Below are 24169 nucleotides of genomic sequence, written 5' to 3'. Positions count from 1 at the left end.
AAGGTGATAGGGATAGGGTTGAGGATGTGTTTATTTAAATAAGTTAAAAAATCAATGACAATAGTTTTTTAGGTAAGACACGGACTAAACACGTAACAAAATCAAACGGTAGAGACCTTCCGAGTTAAAAAAATAAGTTAGAGATCATACATGTAAATTACCCTAAACCATAGGGACCATTCGTGTAATTTACTCTATATTTTATAGAATGTTCCGGCTCTAGTAAATAGAGTTATAGAAACACGGATCTAACTGAATTGTAATTGGATTGGTTGGATTGGTTTTCAATTCAGTTTAAACTATTTGGATTCATGTTTTTAAAAACCTAAATCAATTCAGATTAGCTTGATCAGATTGAACCGATCCATCCAAACAAATACTCATCATTCCAAGACTTGCTGAAAAAACCGCAGTGAGGCAATCCATCGAACACTTTGTCTTCATGATCCAACCCAGACATATAACGTGCGAACTATGAGTCATCAAGAACAGGCAGAACTCATTTTGAATGGTCTTTTGTTAGTCTCCTCTTTTTGATATTACTACATATCTGGAATTAACATATATATGCCTGTACAGAGTCCACTTCTATTGTTGCCTTTCCTGAAACAACGAATCCAGCACTTGTAACTCTCAAATATCAATCCATACAACTGACTACAAACCTCATATACCTTTCAATCACACCCTTTCAGTACATGGGTTTTTCATATGTTCGGAAATATCTGAATGCAGCCCATTTAAATTGTTTCTGGATTCGGAATCAGAAACTGCTCCAGGAATTCCTCTTTCCTTTTCAAATGACTCTTCTTTCCCTTGAAAAAACTGACTGGTATCTTTAACAATTTGTTTTTCAGAATTCCCATGGGCCACCTTGGAATCGGAATGTGAATCAGAGTCGTTTCCTGGGTGTTGGGGTTTGGGGAGTAGTTGGTGCAATTGACATGGGACATCAGACGGAATGGGACCATGGATTTGTCCTGGAAGTGGATTAGTTCCATGGCCATTTGGCACATCAATTTGATCGACTTTGGAATTGGAATGTGAATGAGATTCCTTTCCTGGCTGTTGGAGTTTGGGTTCATGTGATTTGAATGGGACACCATCATTAGAATTGGAATAAGATTTTTCCTTACTGGGAAGTTGGAGTTTAACGGGTTCACTAAAAGAAGCAGCAGGGACTACTTGTTCATGTAAAGAATCATGAACTCGGGGATTGCCATTCTGCACATCAATTTCATCAGATTCCTTTCCTGGAAGCTGAAGTTGAGGAGGATAGATGATGCTGGCGTGTAAAGAACAACCATCATCCAAAGGAACACCAGATTCTTGACAACCATTTTTCACCACGTCATCTACTAGAACTTCCATGATGCTGCTACCTACAAATTACAATAACAAAAATAATAATAATAATAATAATTATTATAATAATAACTAAGTCGGGTTGGAAGGAATGGAATGACAGAATCAGTGATTAGTCATTACATGAATGCAACCCACACGAATTGTTGGGGACTTGGGATTATTTTTTTTATAACTCCAAATAAGATTATAATAAGTAATAAATAAAAAGTCTAGCTATGTTTTTATAAATAAAATTGTAGTTTTAACTATCATCGTGAGATTATTTTTTTAAAATTGTAGTTTTAAGATTTATTGTAATGTATCACCCCATTCCATAATGAAAAAAAAAAAAAAAAACCCGTCTAAGGAATGAAATTAACAAAATAGAAGGAATCACATTCCTTCCAAAATCATCCATTCAATTCCTTCAAACAAAGGAAACAGTATCTTGTCATTCCAATGAAATAAACAATTCCATTTCTTCCTTGATTCCATCATATCAACTACTACCTAAATGAATATAATATAGAGAATCAAACAGGAAAAACTACAAAACTTTGAAGTCTTGGTAAAATTACCTTTGGGATCAGTTTCAATTTTATTCTGCATAGCAATTTCATTGGCTTTGGACTTGGAATGTAAATGGATGGAAACAGATTCCATTCCAGGTTCACTGGAAGGAGCAGCAGTGATTTTGTGCGGAATCTCAGAAGAAACAATATTATCATGTGAACCGGAATCAGTAGTTTTGGTGTCGGTATCATCAAAAGGAACTCCGGATTCTGTAATGGCAGTTTTGTCATTAACATTAGAAGAAATCAACTCATGTTTTATGGAGAAGGCATCTACTTCCATGGATGGAGTGGAAATGACAGAGTAATGCACCCCACTGAAATCGTTTGTGTTTATGTTTGTGGCTTTGGAATCAGAAACTGCTCCAAGAGTTCCTCTTTCTTTTTCCTTTCTCCTATTCATTTCACTTCCACATGAACCTTGTATGGGATCAGTATTATTGTCATTCTGCACATCAATTTCATGGACTTTGGAATCAGAATGTGAATGGATGGAATCAGATTCCTTAACTGGCAGTTGAGGTTCAGGTTCACAAGAGCTCTCATCTTTAACAGGTGAATTGAGGGGAAGAGTCTTCTTGCTTGTATCTAAGGAACAAACATCATCCAAAGAAACAACACATTCTTGAGAACAGGAATCAATGGTAGCAGTTTTGTCACTAAACTCTGCCACATTAGAAGGAGCCAATTCTGATTTTGTGGCCACAGCACTATGGTCATCTAATTCAATAGTATTATTGTTGCCTACATTAACAAAAAAATATATAATCAATAGTATTATCTCTGATGGAACTTTTTAAATTTAAAAATAAAACAATTATACATAATAAGAGCTCACAGAAATACCAAATAAGATTATAATGAAAAAGGAATTGAATGACGAAGGGATGGAATGAGGCATTACATTCCACGATCATGTTTAGTTGGCCTAAAGGAAAGGAAAGAATTTTTTATAGTATATGTAAATACAAGGTATAAATTTAACTCTATCCTATTCCTATACACTATATAATTATAATTAGTACATTTTTAATTTACAAATAAACAAATTTAACATAATAAAACTTAATTAAACCTCGGACAAGAGTAAAAAGAAAATGTGCTCTGGTTATTTTTATGAAATATAATTGTAGTTGAACTAACATGACAATTTTTTTAAACAATATTTGCCATTCATGATGGAACAAAAAAAAAAAAAAAAACAAAGGAATGAAACACGAAGAAATGGACGGAATGACATTCCTTCAAGAACGGTCCACTCCATTCCATAAAATATTTTCATTCCAATGGAATAAAGCAATTCCATCATACCAAACACTACCTACATGAATAGAATTTCAAATGAAAGAGGAAAAACTGCAAAAAGCTAGTGTTGAACGATCATCTTACCTACATCCATGGAAGAAAAAGATTCCTTGTTTGAGAGTTGTATGGGATGATGTGGATTCGTTTGAATTGAGGATTTGGAGTTGGAATGTGAATCAGACTCCATTCCAAGAAGTTGGTGTTGGGGTTCATCTTTAACTGGGGAACTGATGAGATGAGTCTCCAAATCCAATGTAAGCTCCACCATATTTTTGGACAAGTCACTATGGTCATCCACATCAGCAGTGTCGTTGTTACCTACAACTACAAAAATAAATTAATAATAATAATAATAATTGGTTGGATGGATGAAACGAATGGAATGGAATGGAGCCTACTCAAATCAGGGATTACTCTTTCCTTTTCCTTTCTATTCCTTTCACTTCCACATGAACCCTCCTTAGGATTAGTTCCATTGCCATTCTGCAACACACCAATTCCTTCGATTTTGGAATCAGATGAGTGTTGTAGTTTATGTGACTGTGATTCGCATGGAATATCAATATCATTATGTGAAGGATCAGGAAGTGGATCAGTTCCATTGCCATTCTGATTCTGCACATCAATTCCGTTGACTTTGGAACTGGAATCAGATTGCAGTTGGAGTGGATGAGGATCGATGGGAAGAGTCTCCTTGCTCATAGGAAAACCAGAATCTCTAGTGCCATTTTTATCTTTCTCACTTAACTCTGCAACATTAGCAGAAATCAACTCTGGTTTCTTGGACAAGGCACTAACAAGGCTCTTCTTACCTACAGTAACATAAAAAATAATTTAGTGTGTGTTTAGGTTAAGATGGAATGGGATTTAATACAATAACTAATAATGGCATTACAGAATACAGACTGGTTGGCCTATAGGAACAGACTGATTTTTCATATGAACTATTGATAGGATTAAACCTTATGTCCAATTCCTTATATAGTATTAGCTCTACTCTATACATGACATAATTATAATCAACGTATTTTTGATTTACGAAAAAGAGAAAATTAAACATAACAAAAGTCCATTAGAACACAAATAAGATCCTAATAACAAATACATTTCTACCTATATATATGGAAAACAGAAATGTAGTTCAATTTTAATCATAAAATATTATAAACGGATGTATAAAAAGAAAAAGGGTTATATTGTAATTTTTCATTCCATTCCATGATTCAATAATATGGAAGGGATCACATTCCTTCAAGAATGGTCATGGTTATTTTTTTATTTTATTTTATTTTTTCATTTTAATGGAACAAGCCATCCATTCCTTGTATAATTCCATGGCACAAAACACTATCCAAATGAATAGAATATGTATAATCAAAACGGGAAAAACCTTCAGGGATGGCATTTAGGGGAGGCTTTTGTAACATATCAGTCCTAGGAAACACCAACATATTCATAGACTTCAGTTCTTGTTTGTGTGATTCCTCCAATGGCTGGAAACCGAAAACATCAGTCCATGTATTCATGTGTTCAGCAACCGCAGGAATAATCAATTTATCTACTTGGAGAGCAGAAAGAGCCTGAAAAGGTTTTTAAAAAAAAAAAAAAAAAAAAAACTTAACAAGTAGCTCAAAGGGAATGGTAATATACCTGGGTGAAATAGCAGTAATAAAGATATAATATGATATTCTGACCGATTCAATAGCTGATAATAGGCGACGACACATCCCTTGGCGTCTATATATATGACGTGTCCCAATAAATGGCATCTCTGCTAGTTGGGTTCCATGGAACCTAAGCATATAATAAACAACTCAAAAAAATACATAAATAAATAAATAATTGCAATCAACAGTTTCAGGCTAGCCTACCTACCTGATAGATGCAGCACAAACGACTTCCTCCTCCCTCTCCAGAATAGCTGTATAGAAGCCACTATAGTTCAACCGGCTAAGGTTTGATCTACAGGGTAATTACAAAATATCAACTTAATAGAATAAGTCATTACATTCTATGATCATGTTTCAATGCAATCAAAATTTTATATTGTATGTTTTTATTGTAAACACAATTTATAGCTTTAACTCTGTTTTATACATTAGTTAAATTGCAATTGATGAGTTTTTATTTACCGAAAAATAATAAAAGCTCATTAAAACCCAAATAAGATTTTAATAAGAAACATTCTAAGCTATTTTTAAGAAACAAAAGATGTAATTTAGTTAAAATCATGAAATTTAAAAAAATAAACGTGCCATTATAATTACATAAATAAAAATGGGTTATAGAGCAAATATTTTTAGCCATTTCATGAGGGAATGGGGAATAAAAACACATGTGCCTATAACAAAATGAAAAGAATCACATTGCTTCAAGAATGGTCCAATCAGACAACAAACAGCTTTTTCTAAATTCTAATTCCATTCCTTCTCCGATTCAATCATACCAAACAATGCCTTGGAGATTTTTTAATGCACCAATTTTGTTAACTTTCTTATACCCTTTTCCTGTTGATTTTCTAGACAAAAATGGTAAAACATACCCACAATTGAAGACTACATTACGAATTAAATTGATCCCACTTCTCTTGTCAGTAAAAGGCAAGAAACACTCATCCATCAATGACATGGCAACAGCCAGCATGGAATTGCATTCCATCCTTTCTCCCTCTGTCAATGAATCAGAATCGGAATCAGATCGATGAATAAGGGACCATGAGAACCCTGAATCCAGTTCATGCTTCACTCCAATAAGTTTCTGCAACGGAATGTATACCTGCAAAATTCAGATTTCAGATCATGATTCAAGAAAACAGGTAATACAAACCTATTTTCACTTCTTCTAACAACATAGCATTGTACTTTTCAACTTTTTTTTTCTAATTACAACAATTATACTATGTAAAATCTACCCAACTTGCATTCAAAATTGCTTCGTATTCAATCATTCAGTAGATTTTTCAATAATGCAATCTCTATGCTATAATAGAAAGAGATGAAAGTACAATACTACAATAAACAAATTGATACAAGTATGTTGCTATTTCTTGCATTTAGCCCATAAACAAAATATGCAACATTTAAATTAAATATCAAATAGCTTTAGCAACAAAATCTGAAGAAGATTTTTCTTATCTCTTATATAGGAGTATTTTAAAAAAATAAAATAAATAAACACCCTCCAACTAAACTACATTATTGAATACCTCATGGCACTTGTGTCCACAGAAAGACAAATCCAGAGAATTTGGTTCATGTGGCTTGACATCTATTCCTGGCCTGCATGATTCATGATCTGCAACATCAGAAAGTTGTCTTTCAAACAACAGTTCTAAATAATACAACAAACAAAAAAAAAAAAAAACTATTATTCTAAGAGAGGATCATCACATTTCTTGTAACAAAGGCAGCACGTATGAAGTGAAGCATCTTTTGTGCAATTCCCAGCAGCCATTTCACAGTATTTGCAGGAACAATTTGGACAGAGCCAATCACCTTCAGGAAGCATCTAAAATGAGAGGAAAGATGAGACATTGATATCTCTAAGGGTACAAAAGAGATTAAAATTTAGGAGTTTTACCTGTATGTCTAAACAGGTTTGGTGAAAAGTTGATGGACAACCATCACAACAGATCAAATCCCCACCATCCCCACATACACTACATGTATCATCATTAGGATCATCACCATCAACATCTACACTATAAAAACCCTTTTGCTCTAACTCCCCTAGTTTATTCCATGCATCAATCTGACATTGCATCAGGGATTTTCCAGACTCCAAAAACATGTTTGAAAACGGGTTGCAAAGTTTGCTTCCTGAATGTTGCTCAAACTTGACAACAGTTACAACCTTGCTACAACAACCACAATGGATCCCATCTTTTGTAATCCTTCCTTTTTGCAGTATCCGTGTCCTTCTAGCATTCATATATTCCACATGTTCATTCATATCCACCACTCCAGAGTCGATTAACCACCCAAGAATGGTCCTTTTTCCTGAATAGGGACTAATCCCGTCATTTTCTGAAACTTTGTTAGTATCTCGAACCAACAAAGTAGATCTGCTTTTTCTTCTTCCATGGGAATTCATTTCATCCTCATAATCACTATCTGTGTCCTCCATAGCCCTTTTAGCATTCCTACTGTTGCCTTCATCTTTTCTCTTTGTTTTCAATTCTCTTTCTGTCTTCTTTTGGGCTTGTCTGGCTAATTTACCAAGTATTTCAACAGGTAAAGGGGTAAAGTTGTCACTATCTTCAGCATTTTCTTCCTCTTCCTTTTGAAGTACTTCATAAGCCTTGATTATAGACCAATAAGCAGTTCCAGCAGGATTAGTATATACAGCATCAAGATAGTCTCTGTTCTTTCTTGGCCTATAGTCAATGGTCCAACCAGCACCAAGAAGCATATTCTTAATCTTTTCACGCAGTATTTGCTTTTCAGTGCCACTACCATGCTTAACCATGTCTTTCTTCTTCTTCTTCTTCTTCTTCTTCACTTTCTTAACATTCTCCAGTTTTTTAACAGTTTCCACTCTGCTATTTGATTTTGACTGCATTGCTGTATCACTCTCAGTTACTTCTTTGCTGCTTTTTCGCACCATTGGTGTTGGAGATTTCATCCCACCTTTCTCCTTGCTCTTTTTGGTATCCTCACTCCTGGAACTATGTCCATCTCCAGCATCTCTATGATCACCATTTTTATCCAGCTTTTTCATGTGATGAACTCTAGCCTTGGCTTCTTTTTTATCAGAACTTCTACTCATCTGCTTATTATGATTTACCATTACATTCAAGACACCATTTTCCCCTTGTAGTCTAATAGGTTGGTCTGAAGATGAACGATATTTCTTACTCAACACTGAAAGGGGTAAGTCAAAATCATCATCATCATCATCCATCTCTAAGGGACTTATAGTTCTAGCTTCATAAGTAGGTCTGCTACCACCATTTCCAGATTCCATTTCATCGCCACTTTGCCTATATGAGTTCCATCTATGCTTACCACCATTAGCATCCTTCCTGGTCCTCACATCCTCAAACCCATCATACTCGTCAAACTCAAATACATCTAATCCACTATTTGCCCTTTTCTCGGTCTCAAATTCTTTGTAAACAGCTGAACGTTTACGGAGTTTATGAGTAGTTTCTGATGAGTAATCACTGGACTCTGAATCACTCTCAACAACTCGACGTCTCTTTTTCACCTTTGACGATCCAGACAAATTCCTCGAAGAAGAATCACTAAACCCACTAACCCCTACCACAGTATCTGCAACTTTTTTTTTAAAAACCAAACAGCCAGAAGAGCTTTTCTTCTTTACCCGAGTTCCAGACTGCTTAGATCTGCCCACCTCTTTCATCTCAGCAAGCATAAACCAACAACAAAACCCCCGATTCTATCAAAGCCCACATAACATGAATACGCGCTCAGATCTAGGTGAAGAGGGTTAAAATAATAACCAAATCAACAACCCACAAATTCGAAAGTGAAAAAGCATCCACCGCCGGATTCCGATTAGGCAAAACCCAAATGGGTGCCGAAGGATCAAGAAGTTCGCGTGTTCTGGAGTTCAGCTACAGTTTTCGTTGGTTCAGTAAATCTTAAGGTATACCGTAAATTGTAATCTTCATCAAGTTTAGTACATAAGAAGTTTGCCCAGCACAAAAGGGATTTTTAGATATATCACGTAGGAAGTCCATTTTCAGTTCACCGGAATTTTGAGTTCCCACCAGTTTTACCTTGGGAAATCAGGTAAATTTCCGGACAAGACACGTAAGTTCCTTGATCCAATCGTGCAATATGAAAATGTGAATGGTTTAAAGTTTGTTTTATGCAAGTATAAAATGATCTAGGAGACGATCAAACTAGGGTAACCATAGGAAACGAATACCCATTTTTCGGACCGACACCGTTTTGAAACTGGAATCGCTTTAAGTTCCGACATTGGTTCTAAATTTTGGAACCTATCAAAAATGGTTTTGGTTTCGATTCTTAACTTTTTGGACTCCGTACCCCATGGCCGGTATCTATGTTATTTTTAATACATCTTTCTCATGTTTGGTACCTCATCACAACATGTGGATAGTGAACACCATACCCCTCTTCTTTGCGAGAGGGTGTCGTTGTATAATTATTGTTTGTATTTGTCGGTAGAATATGACATAAAGTAGTGTCGGTAGGATGTAACATAAAGCGTAAGATCCTCCATAGTTTAGGGGTCTAAAATGTAAATATATGTTTGTCGTATTGTAATCATACGATTGCAACAATAATTGTAATCGGCTCTTTCGAGCCTATAAATAGGGTTTTTGCCCATAAGAAATAAACAAGAGATATTTGAGTGTTTAAGATTTGAATTGAATCTTAAAGTTCTTCATCTATTGAAATAGTTGTTCTATTTCTGAATAGCAGATCCCTATCCAAACCTATCCATATAAACATTCATATAATTTAAACAATTCATCCCGACACATCATTCAGGTATAATTCTATCCTAACTTTCTATTAATTTTATCATGTCTTTAATTTTGGTATCAGAGCTAAGTAATGTTATTATTATTATTTTGCATATTCAATCTTTCGTTCAAAAACATGATAATGAATATTCATCGTTTTACATATCTATTCATAAATACTTATATTCAAAAGTCATCGGTATTAAAAATCAATTCACCAACAATTGAAACAATTATCGTAAGAAGGTTTTAATATCATTATAAATATGTACCAAAAAGTTAAATTCACAATTCATCTTTCACAAAAGTTTTCAACTCTCCGTATTATAAATTTAATATCATCACCCTACTATATTAAATTCTAAAAACTTTATATGTAACTTTGAAGAACATTATCATTTTGTTTTTATAAGGTTTAATCATGAGTTTTGTAAGTTTAAATATTAATAAACAATAATTAAAAAAATTTCGTAAACATTAAAACAATGTAAAAAAATTCTATTAAACTTAAAGTTAGATTCTGATATATCGATAATCAATTGTATATCTAACATTGAAGTAATACATATAATAAATAATAGTATAAATTGGAAATAAGAACAAATAAAAAATCTTGAAGATAAAATAACACAACTAATATATTAAATATATCTCAAGAAATAGAAAAATCACTAATAATAACTACTTCGTTAATAAAAAGAAACTAAAGATTTCATTTCTAAAAATATACACAACTTATTAATATGGAAACTTTACAATAAGAAGTAAAAACACTAACTAAATTATTTGCAGCATTAGAAATTTCATCCGAAATTCAAGAAAATAATACAGAAATAGAAAATAATTCAGATAATAATGATGCAGAAGTAATATATGAATTTTCTTCAAATGACGAAAATCCTTATTTAAATCCATATTGAAATTCATAAAACAATTTTGGATTAAAACGAAAACAATCATATGTTGAAGATGATTATCAAAGTCAATATATTTATGGACCACCTTCATTAGAAGAAAATTTTTTATATAGACAATGAATTATTAAAAATAAACAAAACAAATGGGAAAAAATATCTCCACAATACATACCCAAATTATTTACTTTTCCAACAAATTTAGATATTCTTTTTATTGACTGTGGTCAAAATCCTGAAGCAAAAATTCAATAATGGAGTAATAAAATTGGAGTACAAATTCAGTTAACTGAAGAATTAAGAAATTTACACCCAACACATTTTCTTAATTATATCATTCATAAATACAAGGTAATGCATATCGTTTTCTCTCATCTCTTGACGAAACTGAAACAATGATGATAGCTACTACTGATGTATGGAAACATTTAAAAATATATTAAGTCGTCTTATTTAGGAATTCATAGGAAAACAAATTGAAGATAAAGTATCACAGGAAGCTTTTCAATTAGAATCATTATGACATTTAACAAATCTACGAATCTGTAATATGTGTTATCTAGACTCGTTTATATGCGAATATTCTGAACATTATTTTAATTTAGATTCCACTAGAAAAAAGGTAGCATTAGATATGTTTATCAAAAATTATCATCGTTAGTAAGCCAAAGTGTAATAAAAGATTTTCAAGAAGCCTTACAACAAAGTAAAATTGCAGACACTCGAGGAGCACGAATAAGTATACTAAAAGCATGGATGCAAAAAAGATGTTTAGAACAATAAACAACACAAGATGCAAAAATTGATTTATGTTGTGAAGCCCTTTCTAATAAAGTCAATCAATATGGTTGTAAAGATAATAAAAGACACCGGTATAAAAATACAATCTGGAAAAAACAAACTTATAAACCTAAATATAAACAATATTATAAATAAGGAGAAAGAAAATATTTTCGAAATAGAAAACAATATAAACAAAAAAATCAATCTAAAACAAATTATTGTCCATCGAATAAAAAAGATTGTAAATGTTGGATATGTCAAGAAGACGGACACAAAGCCTATGAATGCCCAAAAAAGTCTAAAAAGGAAAAAGAAACAAATCTATTAAAAATTGCATATGATCTAGGATATGAACTTATAGAAGATTCATATATAGATTCAGACTTAGATATTTATGCCTATACAACTGATTCTGATTCAGATGCAGATAAATAATCCTATGGAGAAAGTATTATTGGAATTAGAACGTAAGGGAAACCTTATATCTAACCCATATACATTGAAAAAGCATGCAGTGGTATGAAAATACCATCAAAAAGCATACAATAATAAAGTATATAGTGATATAAATATATCACCAAATCATACATTGATATGAAAATCCTCATATCATCATTTGAAGTATTAAAAGCAAACAGATATAAGTAATCATTCAAGTACCCAAAAGGCGCAAGTATTCAAACAGTAGACGTATTGACATGGAAGTAATCATAAAGCAAATACAACACCAGCTCAAATAGAAGCAGGAGCAAAAAGCATCATTAATTAGACAACTTGAAGTAATCAATCGTGAAGAAGAGCAACTATAGAAGACACTACAAATTCTATCATCTTATTCAGTATCTAAAGAAGAGGCAGCTAGCAGCTCAACAACAAAGCAACCAAAAGAAGACATTCAAGAAATATCATCTGATGATAGTCAGTCACCCACAATACATAAAACAGAAAAACAACCTATGACACCAAACCAAGAAGAATATCCACCACTTCAAGCCGATCATAAAAACATAAAGAAATGGTACATGATTTTCAATGGAGAAAACAAAGGAATATATGACAATTGGGGAATTGCCAACTCATATATTCTTGGAAAAATGCCATTCACAAAAGTTAAAAAACAAAAAATGAAGCAGAAGCCGCATACATGTAACCTGATCAACTACATTTATTCGAGATGCGGTGAACGTGTGCTTGGGAGTGATAGTGGTGTTGCATCAGGTCTGAAACTTACCAACTAGGAATGCTAGATCCAAACATAAAGTTAAAATACTATAGGAGTATTTTAGAACACTAAAAGACTCACATTAAATCCCAGAATCATAATCAGAAGATAAGAAACAAACAAGAATTAAAATACCATAGGGGTATTTTAGGATCCATAACTAACCTTGTGTGAAGAACTAAACAGATCCTTATTGATATTCCTACAACTACAGAGAGTATACTCCCAAGGTTATATATAATAAGGATCCCATAGGCTAAGAATGTGTGGTTTTGCCCTATTTCCTTTTCCTCGTTGGGGTGTGGATCTAGAGTAGTATCACCTATTCGAAGGCCTATCGGATCTAAGATATATATGATTTGTATACCATGTGTAATCATAGCAGGACTCGATATGGATCACCCAATGAAATGTTAATAATCTCTTAGGATTCTTTAGACATTTCCATTCTCGCACGAACCCTGTAGGAAACCCTATCCACTTCAGTGCTTGATAGAAGAGTTGATTCCGATCCCGAAGAAGTTCATTGAGAAGATTTCCAGCTTGGAAACGAATGAACTAGTTCGAGACTATTGAATTCACCAAGTGCCTATATCTCTTAAGGACATCGGTGAGAGATTCGCCTAAATTTCCGAGATTTCCAGTCATCTATCGTGTAGTGATGACACCCATAGTTGAATTCGGAAGTAAGGCGGAGCAGAAATTCAATATATCCATACGAGAAGAGAACCCTAGGTAACTACCCGAAGGAAACCAACGTCGGTCCCGGTCAGGGATATGAGGTAGACAGATGGAACCAGTATATGGAACCCGAGAAGTGTCTTTTTCCTCGTGTTTGTCACGCTAATACACCCATAAAATAATACAATTTAGTGAGTTAGTGGTTACACTACTCACGCTATGTGTTAGGTAAATCGCCTTGTTCCTGTTGCCAGTAATACACTTAGAGCGGATCCCCACACCTCTGTTGAGGTTGTTTAGCCATAAGCCTTCATGAGCCTCTCTTTCCGCAGCTTCGTTCTGGAACTGTTCTCAAATCTCTCCAGGCCGGAGAGTTAAACCTTTCCCAATATAAAGGTAACTTAGTAGGAACGACTCGCATCTTATGGCCCTTCTGATACCCATACTCCTACTTTGTACACCAGGACTACATCATAGGGATGTAGGTCGACACTCAGACAACCAGTACTCGAGGCACAGGAAAAATTTATGCCTAATACAGTCAGGACGGATATGTCCAGGGTTAGCCATCGTCTCTCATTATCTCGTGTTCCTTTCCGTGTAGGAGAAACCATGCCTCCGAAGAAGCGTAACCAGTCCACAAGCAAGAAACCTACTCTCTTGTTCGATGAGGCTACGTTCCAAGCTGCAGTCTCGGTAGCCGTAGCAGCAGTCATAGCTCAACTGAATGCTAACAACGCCAATGTTAGCAAGAGCCCTATCGGAAATTCCGATCCTAACAAGGGACAACAACAACCAACCTCTGCATACCCAGCCACCCAAGAACCTCACTCAAATCCACGGAAGAGAAAGATCAAGATCGAGGAGGGAAGTACATCGACTCAAGGACTTTCCGAAGGGCAACGAACTAAGACAGTCAATATCTCTGCCAACTCTTCCATCCCTACTTCAAAAAGACCATACCTAGGAAACCTTCCTTATTGCAGCAAGTGCAGCTACCATCATCATGGTGCCTGTCGGGAGCTCTATTTGCTAGGTGCCACATGTTGGGGCATGCTGCTCGCGTCTGCAGAACCCCGGTTGAGTTCATTACATCAAACGCCAATGTGGCGACCCGTACAGTTTGCCACCTATGTGGTGAAATGGGACACTTCACAAGGGACTGCCCAACCGAAGGGAAAGACAAGGACACAGGAGGAGTCTAACTCTACTACTTAGGGAGAAGCATCAAGGAACCTGGTAGATTTTTGGTACGTCTTACGATCTCAGATAACTAAACTGAAAACATTAAAGGATTAATTCAAAATGTAAATATTTCCCCATTAAGGCGAAAGCCGCAGCACTGTTATAAAATATAAAAATTCATCAGGTAAAACTATAATGGCAAAACATATACGTTACAGCCATGTATAATCAAGATGGATAGACCTAGAGTGAGTGAATGTCGCCTCATTCCCTGTTTCTCGTTTGGTTGTGGATTTAAGACGGAGTCGCTCAGTCAACAGTCCTCCCCACCTTAATTATACATGACTAGTATAGGTTAGGCGATTATAGAAATGCCTTGTGAAAATCCATTCATGAAAAAGGTACTCTATTCAGAACACTTAGAACACTCTATAGTTTCGCGTCGACTCTATCGGTCCAAGTATACGTGGCAATGATACACAGGACGAAACCCGAGATGCCTAGAACTTGTGTGCCTGTTCGGCGCATGACTCCATCGACCCTCACTTTATATCATGTCGGAGTGTGCCAACTTCGACGACTCTATCGATCATGGTTTGACTTCGTTCAACCATGTGTAAATCCTTAGTGTTGTGTAAAAAGAACTTTCTCCATAGCCATATCGGTAATTAAAGGTTCTTCCGAACGTAAACAAAATAAAAACAATAAAGACTAATGCGATCCGTCAGTTGCCCCACTTATCTCAAACCTTCCGAAGTACCCAGGAGAGGGGTACCGCGCGGTATTAACCAACCCTCCTTAGACAGATAAGAACCAAAGCGAAAGGCACTGCATGCATTCCAGAAGATGATAACCACCTGAAGCATACCTAGTAGATTCCCTAGAAAGATCCTTCACTCTATCCCATGGAACGGGAGCTAGAGTCAAGAGAACCCTACGGATTGAGCTACTATAATGACCACAAATCCGAGGTTGTTGTCATTCCGCTTGAGTCAACCTAGTAGCTAACACCCTCGGTTGATAAAGAAACCTGAGTTGTAAGAGACAAGGACATGGAGTACGACCATCCATTCACGCTTAATTCCCCGAATTAAGCATCGCAGTAGATAGCTCAGAAATCCGAAAGCTGCGATGAGTTAAACTCTGAAAAGAATGGAGGAGGAGATTAAAGTTTCGAGTGATGGAACCCTATACTCACTAGATTTGACCTAGACCAAGAAGACTCAGAACCTTTGGAAGAGTAGTTGCAGTAGATGCTCGCACTACTCAGGCACTTCATCCACCCTGTTACAGACAAGTGGTGCCTAAGATCCTCCACCCTCTCGCATGGAGGAAGTCATCATCGCCTTGTAGATGATAGATTACATTCTCCGAAGTGAACACTAGGATACTGAGAACCACAGGATAACCTTCACAGCCAAGAATACTTGATCAAAGTGCGAAAGTAGTGGCATTAAGCCTCATGACCCAGATCCCGAAGAGATCATAGACTTGACACCAGCCATGGTGTTAGTCGAGGGGTTATGCAGGAGCATGCGCTTTCCGCACTAGAATAAACTAATGCCTTGGAAATTTGGGCATGTCTCACAAGATTCATTGGACTATTAGGTGCTCCACGAATACTATCTCACGCAGAAATAGTAGAACCACCTCCCGAGATAGTCCAACACTCGTCTGGTGAAACCCTATCTCCCTAACCCTAAGGGTTTTCGTATCTCAAGAATCGTTAGTGCAAGTTCATTTCGCACGAGCTTGAGATAGACATTCTACAGCAGACAGATAACCATAGTCACGCAACCCATTAGACGATCTAGAAAGCCTCTAACAACTAGTTGACAGGAAACGCGAAACCAAAGACAACCCGAGCTTCCTAAGAACCAACCTGAAGGACTACACGTACAGTACGAGTGAGAACGTTAGGAACTTCGGAATGGCAATCACGCCAGTGATGATTTTGCCATAGAAGTACACTATGTTCTAAGTGTTTAAAAGCTCTACCCTTCTGAGAGCTTAGGACCATATGAGAATCCTCATGGAGATTTGGTCCAACCTTCGTCAGACCCCTACTACTTTCGGATATTCCACAAGTTTCATGCCCGATCGATCCACTTCTGAGACTAGATATCAACGTCACTCTCCGTACCCCACTCATCCTAATAGAAACCATTGAGAACTCTAACCTCGTAGATACACTAGTCGGAACCCACTAACTACACGAGACGGAATCTGCATCCCGTACGTGAAGGTCTGTTGGAATGACAAACACGGACTAGAGTTCACTTGCGAATGCGAGGACAAGCCGCATAGGAAGTACTCTCTTACCTCTACTTGGCCATTCATACCTACTTCCTTGCCTAGACCTGAATTTCAAGACAAAATTCCCTCTAACGGGGGGATGATCTGACAACCCAAAGTTATTCCGTTACATAACCCGTTACCGTTAACGGAATATTCCATTGTATAAAAGTTCCGTTAATTAGAGGTCGTCAATTACATAAAAATTTCTTTTGTTTATATTTAATATGTCGTTAAGTCATGATAAAAGGAAATAAAAACACATAACACACATAGTCCATTTATTCAGAAAAAAGTTAGTTTTTATTATTACGACCACTAAATCGGGTGCGACCAAAAGCCCCGTATGACGGCAGTATCGGGTAGAATTCTACTGAGCTCCAACTCCCACCCATATATAAGGGGGGTTAAACTCCATTTGAGCATTTTCCACCCTCTCTCTCTCTATACTCTCTCTCTAGACTCGTTTTTTATCCGAAACCGCAACCAAACGCTTCCAAATCGTAAGTCCACTTACCCTAGATTGTTCTAAACATTATGACTTGTGATTATACCCCAAAATTCGACCATATAAGCTGTCAAAGAGGAGTTTACGGCCCAGGAACACTCTAGGGCTGTAAACCCCTTAAATGTGGCCAAAATGACCCGAACTTGTCCCACTGAGCCTAGGAACCAATTAAGGAATTTGTCTAGGAGTGTTTAATCATCAAAACATAGGATTTTAGGGCATAAAAGAGAGTTTACGGCCCAAGCACATGATTAGGCCGTAAACACCTCTAAACCTTGTCAAAATGCCCCAAGCACACTCCTAAAACACCCTTAGGCTTAATACATGAATTAGGGGCTTGCTATTTTGGGTTTAGATCATTTAAACACAAGGATTTAAGGGGATAAAAGGAGTTTACGGCCCAAACATGTGTCAAGGCCGTAAACACCCCCAAACATGCCCAAATGATAGTTTTAATTACCCCAAATGGCCTCACACTTCATTATAAATTACTAGGAGGGTATTAAGGGCTTGGAACTTCAATAAACTCAAGGAATGAGAGTTCACGGCCGTAAACTCCCTTAGGGATGGTTCATGGGCCGAAAAATCCCTAATGAAGCCCTTAAAGACCTTAAACTCACTCATGCCTTTTGGATTTGGACTTAGAAAAATTCCACTAACAAGATAGAGCCTTAAAACACACTAGAACCCCCTCACCATGAGTTTACAGCCGTAAACTCATGGTGAGTAGTCCCTGGGCTGTAAACATAGCATTGAGAGTTTACTCTCGGATAGTAAACTCCATTCCTAAGCCATACACACCTTTAGACGCTACCCGGGACACCCCAAACACTTAACCAAAGCGTTTTCCGATCCTTTGAGTGCGTATATTTGTTTAATTAGTATTAAAATATACTAATTGTATGTGAACATATGTTATCATATGTTAAATAGGTCATTGAGTTTGTTCGAGTCTTTACGTGACACCGAACACCCAACCGGCACCTCCGTCGGACCTACTTTCACTAGGTGAGTTCATACCCCTGAATGAACCTTTTAAATGTTTTTACATGTTTTATAGGGGGAATACAAGTTAAACATGCTAGTTATCATATCAATCACATGTGATGGATAACCCGCATGCACAAGATTTTACCACACTGTACACTGTTTTATCGAGTAGGATACTATGATGGTTTCAAAAGGTTTTCATTTGTTTCAAAACTCTTACTTATATTGTTTTATCTAAATTCATTTTAAACTGGTTTATAAAGGTTCCACGGATTTATAAAGCTTTTCAAACTAATTTTACCAAAGAATACCAAATGTGATTTTCCATGAGATTAAAGGTTTTTCCAAGGCTTTCATCGAAGTTCCCTTTTACGATGTATACTTATACTTGTTAGTTACCGCTGCTTCGCTTTCACTTATTGTAAACTCCTACTTGATAACGCTTTCACTTCTTGATACGCTTATACCTGTTATTGCCTTTATTTCGTTTATACTTGTAGTCACTTATACTTGTTAGACGCTTCTGCTTCATCAGTTGTCGTTTCCACTTCGTGATACATTTATACTTGGTGCACTCATACTTCACGATTCGATTATCCTACACTGTTTGTTTACACTTTACGATTTAGTTATTCCACACTATTCGCTCACACTTTATGAATCAGTTATTCCACACTATTCGCTCACACTGTATGATTCAATTATTCCACACTATTCGCTCACACTGTACGTTATACATCACGATTTGGTTATTCCACACTGTACGTTTACACAGCACGACCCAGTTATACATCACGATGCGTTTCCACTTGTTACACACTCAATCGTAGTTAGATGTATGTATGTACTGGTATAGGTACATATAAATAATGATTAAAGGACTTAGGAAGGTTTGTCCGCCCTATTTCCTTTTCTTCGTTGAGATGTGGTCTGGTGGGATCGGATGGCCGTCCGAAGGTCGTTTGGTTCATTTGTTGTATGTTATGTATACGAGTATAGACATATAGGTTTACATTAGTCAGTTCAGTTATGAGTCTCTACCTCTAGTTCAACACTTATATCAGAAACACACTACCCACTATTTGGGATGCATCTTCGGGACGCGGCCTTCTCCGTCATCTAGTTGGTAACTAGAGTCTCTTATAGGGAGAGTGGACATTGTGTGTATAGATCTATACAGGATTGACACCCCCGCACCCTGACTGCTAGCTACAGTCTACGGCCCACCAAGCCAAGGGGTGACAAATGTCATATTTTATAGACGCTTGTAGGGCGTCAAGTACTCTAGTGTCGGTTAGTATGGTTACGAGTATCCCAGGTTGCCTTATAATTCATGGCCTTAAGGTAACGGTATTTCACCGGCAATTTACACTATATGCTGGTAACTCATTTTCAGAGTCACACTGTTTTGACCTTGCAAGATGTATCTTTCATTTGATACTGTCTGCGATCTGTATTCACTGTTTTGGACCTTACCAGCTGTACCTTTCATTTGGTACCTTCTGGGGTCTGTGTCTCCATTTGTTAGACGGAACCAGGCGTGTCGTTCATTCGATACTCTCCTGGAGTCTATGATTCCTTTGCCTTAGTCAGCAATCCTCACTGTTGAGGCATATGTTATTTCCCTGACTTCTCTTGCTTCCTTTAATAATCAAATTCAGTATTTTGATAATGATAGCGATTAAGGGAAAACTACTTTTTACCACATAACTCCATCCAGTCTTGGTAGAAGGCTGCTTTTATTAAAGAAAATATAGGATTTTCTGGAAAGAACTCTAATACACTGTAAACTCTTAAACTAATACATTATAAAGTTATTTGAATAAAATGTCACTAATTACTTATGAACTCACCAGGATTTGTAAAAATGCTGATACTCACTTTTCAAATAACTTGTATTCTCAGGTCAGCATTAGACAGGTACATCCCCGGAGCTGTTGACGAAGATAGCTTAGTACCATGTGTTCTTATTACATTTACTTGTATTAATTTGATATATTGTAATGTGAATCATGTAAACTATTACTATTAATGCAATGTTTTGTTGTACATCCCCGGAGCTGTTGACGAAGACACCTATAGTCTCTTAACCAATTAAACGCAAAAATTGCCCTTGAAGCCATTCCATCAACCAAAGAAAAAGAAGCCATGAAAAAAACAACTACTCAAAATTTTGCTAAACTATGGGATAGTCTCTTTCAATACACCGAAGTCCATTCTCTGATGGGCTTTTATCCAGTAGCCAGGCGTCCATGCCCCAAAGCAGTTTTTCTAGCTAATCTATCAGTTCCTATGACTTTATGGGATTATTTTATCCATGGATTTATTGACACCATTTTTTGAGAAGGCACCAATCTCCACTACATCAGTGAATTTCCATATGCTGTACAAACCATAATAAAAAACTATAAAACACGATTTGCGAAACAAAAACGAGGATTATTTATCAAGATGCACTCAAGCTATCCAATTTTTGATGAAGATTCTCAATTACTTATTCCAAGCATCACTTTCGCAAATATGGGAATAAGCAATGGCTTGAAACCAACAAAAGATGATCTACGTCATGAAACACTAACACAGGATCATCTAATTTTTGCACTAGCTAGTGTCTATCTAGCATCATCTCGCATAGGCAATGGAAAAGATAAAAAATCAAGAGTTAGAGTGAATTATGCCAGTAAAACTTTTGTTATCTATTCTCTAACAGACATCGAAATCACTCCAGAAGCATTAAAAGCAAATTAAACTTTCAAACAACCGTTCGAAAAACTTTCTCATCATCTAGTTGAATTACCCCGCTGATCTTAAGAAACAACTTTGTAAACACATCATGCATGCACCACGACATAATTGCAATCACTGTAAAGAAAATATCGAATAAAAACCTTTCATGGAAGACTAACGTCAGCCATGACCAAAGCACACATCATTCAGAAATATCTATCATTTCGGTGGCGGGAGGAATGACGTAAGTAATAACGTATAAAGTCATTATTATTGAAGACACTTGTCCTTTCGTTGTGAAAGGAATTATTATTTATTTGTCATTGTATAATTATTGTTTGTATTTGTCGGTAGAATATGACATAAAGTAGTGTCGGTAGGATGTAATATAAAGTGTAAGACCCTCCATAGTCTAGGGGTCTAAAATGTAAATATATGTTTGTCGTATTGCAATCATACATTGCAACAATAATTGTAACCGGCTCTTTCGAACCTATAAATAGGGATTTTGCCCATAAGAAATAAACAAGAGATATTTGAGTGTTTAAGACTTGAGTTGAATCTCAAAGTTCTTCCTCTGTTGAAATAGTTGTTCTATTTCTGAATAGCAGATCCCTATCCATATAAACATCCATATAATTTAAACAATCCATCTCGACGCATCATTCACGTATAATCATATCCTAACTTTCTATTAATTAAGTCATGTATTTAATTGGAGGGGGTGAAAGCTAATGGGGGGGAAAGCATGTAGTGTGTGTATCTTTCAACCTTATAAAGGGACGACTCAACCGATTTGAGGGCTCTAAGCAAACAAAAAAGAAATAGGACCCCTCAATTTTATAACTTAAACCAAATTCCAAACTATTTCTTAATGCGTCTCAACTAACCGCTTATATAAACATGAAGTTTGCTTTTGATCTCTCGGCCGATGTGGGACTCAAAGGTAGAGTAATATGAAGCAAGAGGATGGTCGAGCAAAAAGATTTGAACCTGAAACCTTTAGTTTGATAAACCAACGCTTTTACCACCAAGCAAGCTCTAATTTATCTTTGTAATCCAAGAAATACATATATATATATATATATATATATATATATATATATATATATATATATATAGAGAGAGAGAGAGAGAGAGTCAAGATCAAATAAGAAGGAAATTTTTGGTAGGAAGGTAAGAATTTTTTTTTCTACATATTTTTTTCGCGAACAAACAAAATGAATCATTAGATGATTCATTTGTAATCATAAAGATGTTTTTTTTGGGAATTTTTTCTTGTGAATTATCTTACAAATGAATCATGTAGTGATTCATTTATTTTGTTCGTCAAAAAAATATTTCGAAAAAAAACTTCTTACCTTCCTACCAAAAAAAATTTCTTACCGGATCTATATCATATATATATATATATATATATATATATATATATATATATATATATATATATATAATATAATATAATATAATAAGCTTTAAAATTGGGGACCATTTAGAATTGGGGCTCTAAACCCTTGCTTAGTTTTACAAAGGGTAGAGGCGGCTCTAACTTATAATGTTCGATGTTTAGCAAAGACAAGATGCTAGACCTTTTTATTTCACGAACAACAATGCACCAGGCTCACTAAGCTTTTATGTTTTGAGTTGGACTTACCGAACGATTGGATATTTATGTTTTATGCCTTCCATGATGGTTCTTTTATAAATTATAATGTAAATAATAATTTTAATGGGATGAGATGTAATTATTATTTTATATGATTTATTATTTTCTACTTTGTTATAGTTAAATTATTCATTTTCAAATAAAAAGGTTTACATGTTTTTTTAAATCGAGTACTTGAAACCGGAACCAATTATGACGGTTCCGAGAGCAGTTACAAATTCTTAAGAACTGATGTAGTCAGTTCTAGTTTCAATATTCTAGAAACCGCTAATTTCGTTCCATGCATATGTGGCAGGGTATCCGCCTCTATTCACCCATACATTGGGACCACTTCTTTTTATTATTGTATTGTCATCGTTTATGTCTAAATAAAGATAATTGTGTGCATTTTTCTTCATGTATGGTGTCATGATGATGAGATGTTACTTGAACATTATTCGGATGAACGGTCCAAGGTTAGGACTTCATTTATAATATTAAGAAAAATAAAGGTAAATAAACTCTCTTAAAGTTTCATAATTTGACCTTTCAACATAAGATGATGTCATTAAGGTAATGGTAAATAAAAGTAAGCAGATGAGTAGAAGTAAATGATAAAAAAGAAGCTAAAGATCATAAAGAATCCAAGCCTAGAGTTCAACACAAAGTAACATTGGATAAAAATGATGATTATAGAGATGCTAGAGATAAGTAGAGTTCCAAGAGCAAGGAGAGATGTATGATGAGATTTATAACACTATTGGTGTGAAAAAGCAACAAAGAAGTAAATGAAAGTGATACACTAATGCAGTCAAAATCAAATAACATAGTGGAAGCCGTTAAAAAACTAGAGAATGTTAAAAAAGTGAAGGGAAAGGAAAACATGGTTAAGCATGGTAGTGGCACTGAAAAAAATATTACAATAAAAGATTAAGAATATGCTTCTTGGTATTGGTTAGACCGTTGATTATAGACCATTTATGATGTTGGTTGTGTTGATTTTTCTGAAATCTGTGTAATATATTTTTTTATTCATATAGTATGTAATAATTAAATAGTTAGTTTTTCATCTTGTTTATTTTTATAAGTAATATATAAGTATTATAATAGTTTATATTTTATATAAAATGTAACAAGATTGAAAAATATTATCGTTTTGGTGTAAGCCATGGCAACCCACATTTTTATGAGGATTTTTCAACACACCATTGAGTTTTGAATAGCTTGCTATAATGTCATTTCAGTAAATAGGAACTTAACGACAACACATGTAAGATTTGGTCCCTAAATGTTACTTATGATTGAACTTGATAATTCTTGTGATGACTCGCAAAATTGTCACTATAGTTAGGTTTATACACATCTGAATGTTTGTGATGTTTCTTTTTAATAGTGATTTTAAAGAGTTTATTCTATTTTAGAAAGAGTGGGTTATTTGGTCATTCATGTGACAATATGAAGCTTTATGAGTTTATTCTCTTTAGACGTCCCAAGGTTGTTATTAGGAGTGAAGTTTTTTTTTTTATGTGTGTAGG

General features: G+C 35.4%; 1 protein-coding gene across 4 annotated transcripts; it reads right to left on the bottom strand.

Moving 5' to 3' along the window:
- Window positions 1-98: 98 nt before the first annotated feature.
- LOC145015419 (uncharacterized) lies at window positions 99-9198 on the bottom strand. 4 transcript variants are annotated; one of them, XM_078973892.1, is made up of 12 exons: window positions 6804-9196; window positions 6614-6731; window positions 6430-6518; window positions 5767-5999; window positions 5100-5186; window positions 4919-5018; window positions 4615-4804; window positions 3623-4036; window positions 3309-3548; window positions 1926-2663; window positions 675-1382; window positions 99-603 (listed from the first exon to the last, which is right to left on the bottom strand). In XM_078973892.1, exons 1-11 carry the CDS (start codon window positions 8598-8600, stop codon window positions 682-684), a joined length of 4707 nt encoding a protein of 1568 aa, XP_078830018.1. In that variant the 5' UTR covers window positions 8601-9196; the 3' UTR covers window positions 99-603; window positions 675-681. The 4 variants fall into 4 exon arrangements, with proteins under 4 accessions (XP_078830018.1, XP_078830019.1, XP_078830020.1 ...); XM_078973893.1 differs by having other exon boundaries at window positions 99-1382; window positions 3309-3542; window positions 6804-9198; XM_078973894.1 differs by having other exon boundaries at window positions 99-1382; window positions 3623-3973; window positions 6804-9197.
- Window positions 9199-24169: the final 14971 nt, after the last annotated feature.

Source organism: Lactuca saligna, chromosome 9 (assembly GCF_052625555.1).
Source record: "Lactuca saligna cultivar CGN05327 chromosome 9, ASM5262555v1, whole genome shotgun sequence".
In the NCBI taxonomy this organism is placed as follows: domain Eukaryota; kingdom Viridiplantae; phylum Streptophyta; class Magnoliopsida; order Asterales; family Asteraceae; genus Lactuca; species Lactuca saligna.
This window is presented reverse-complemented; position numbering and strand designations above follow the sequence as displayed.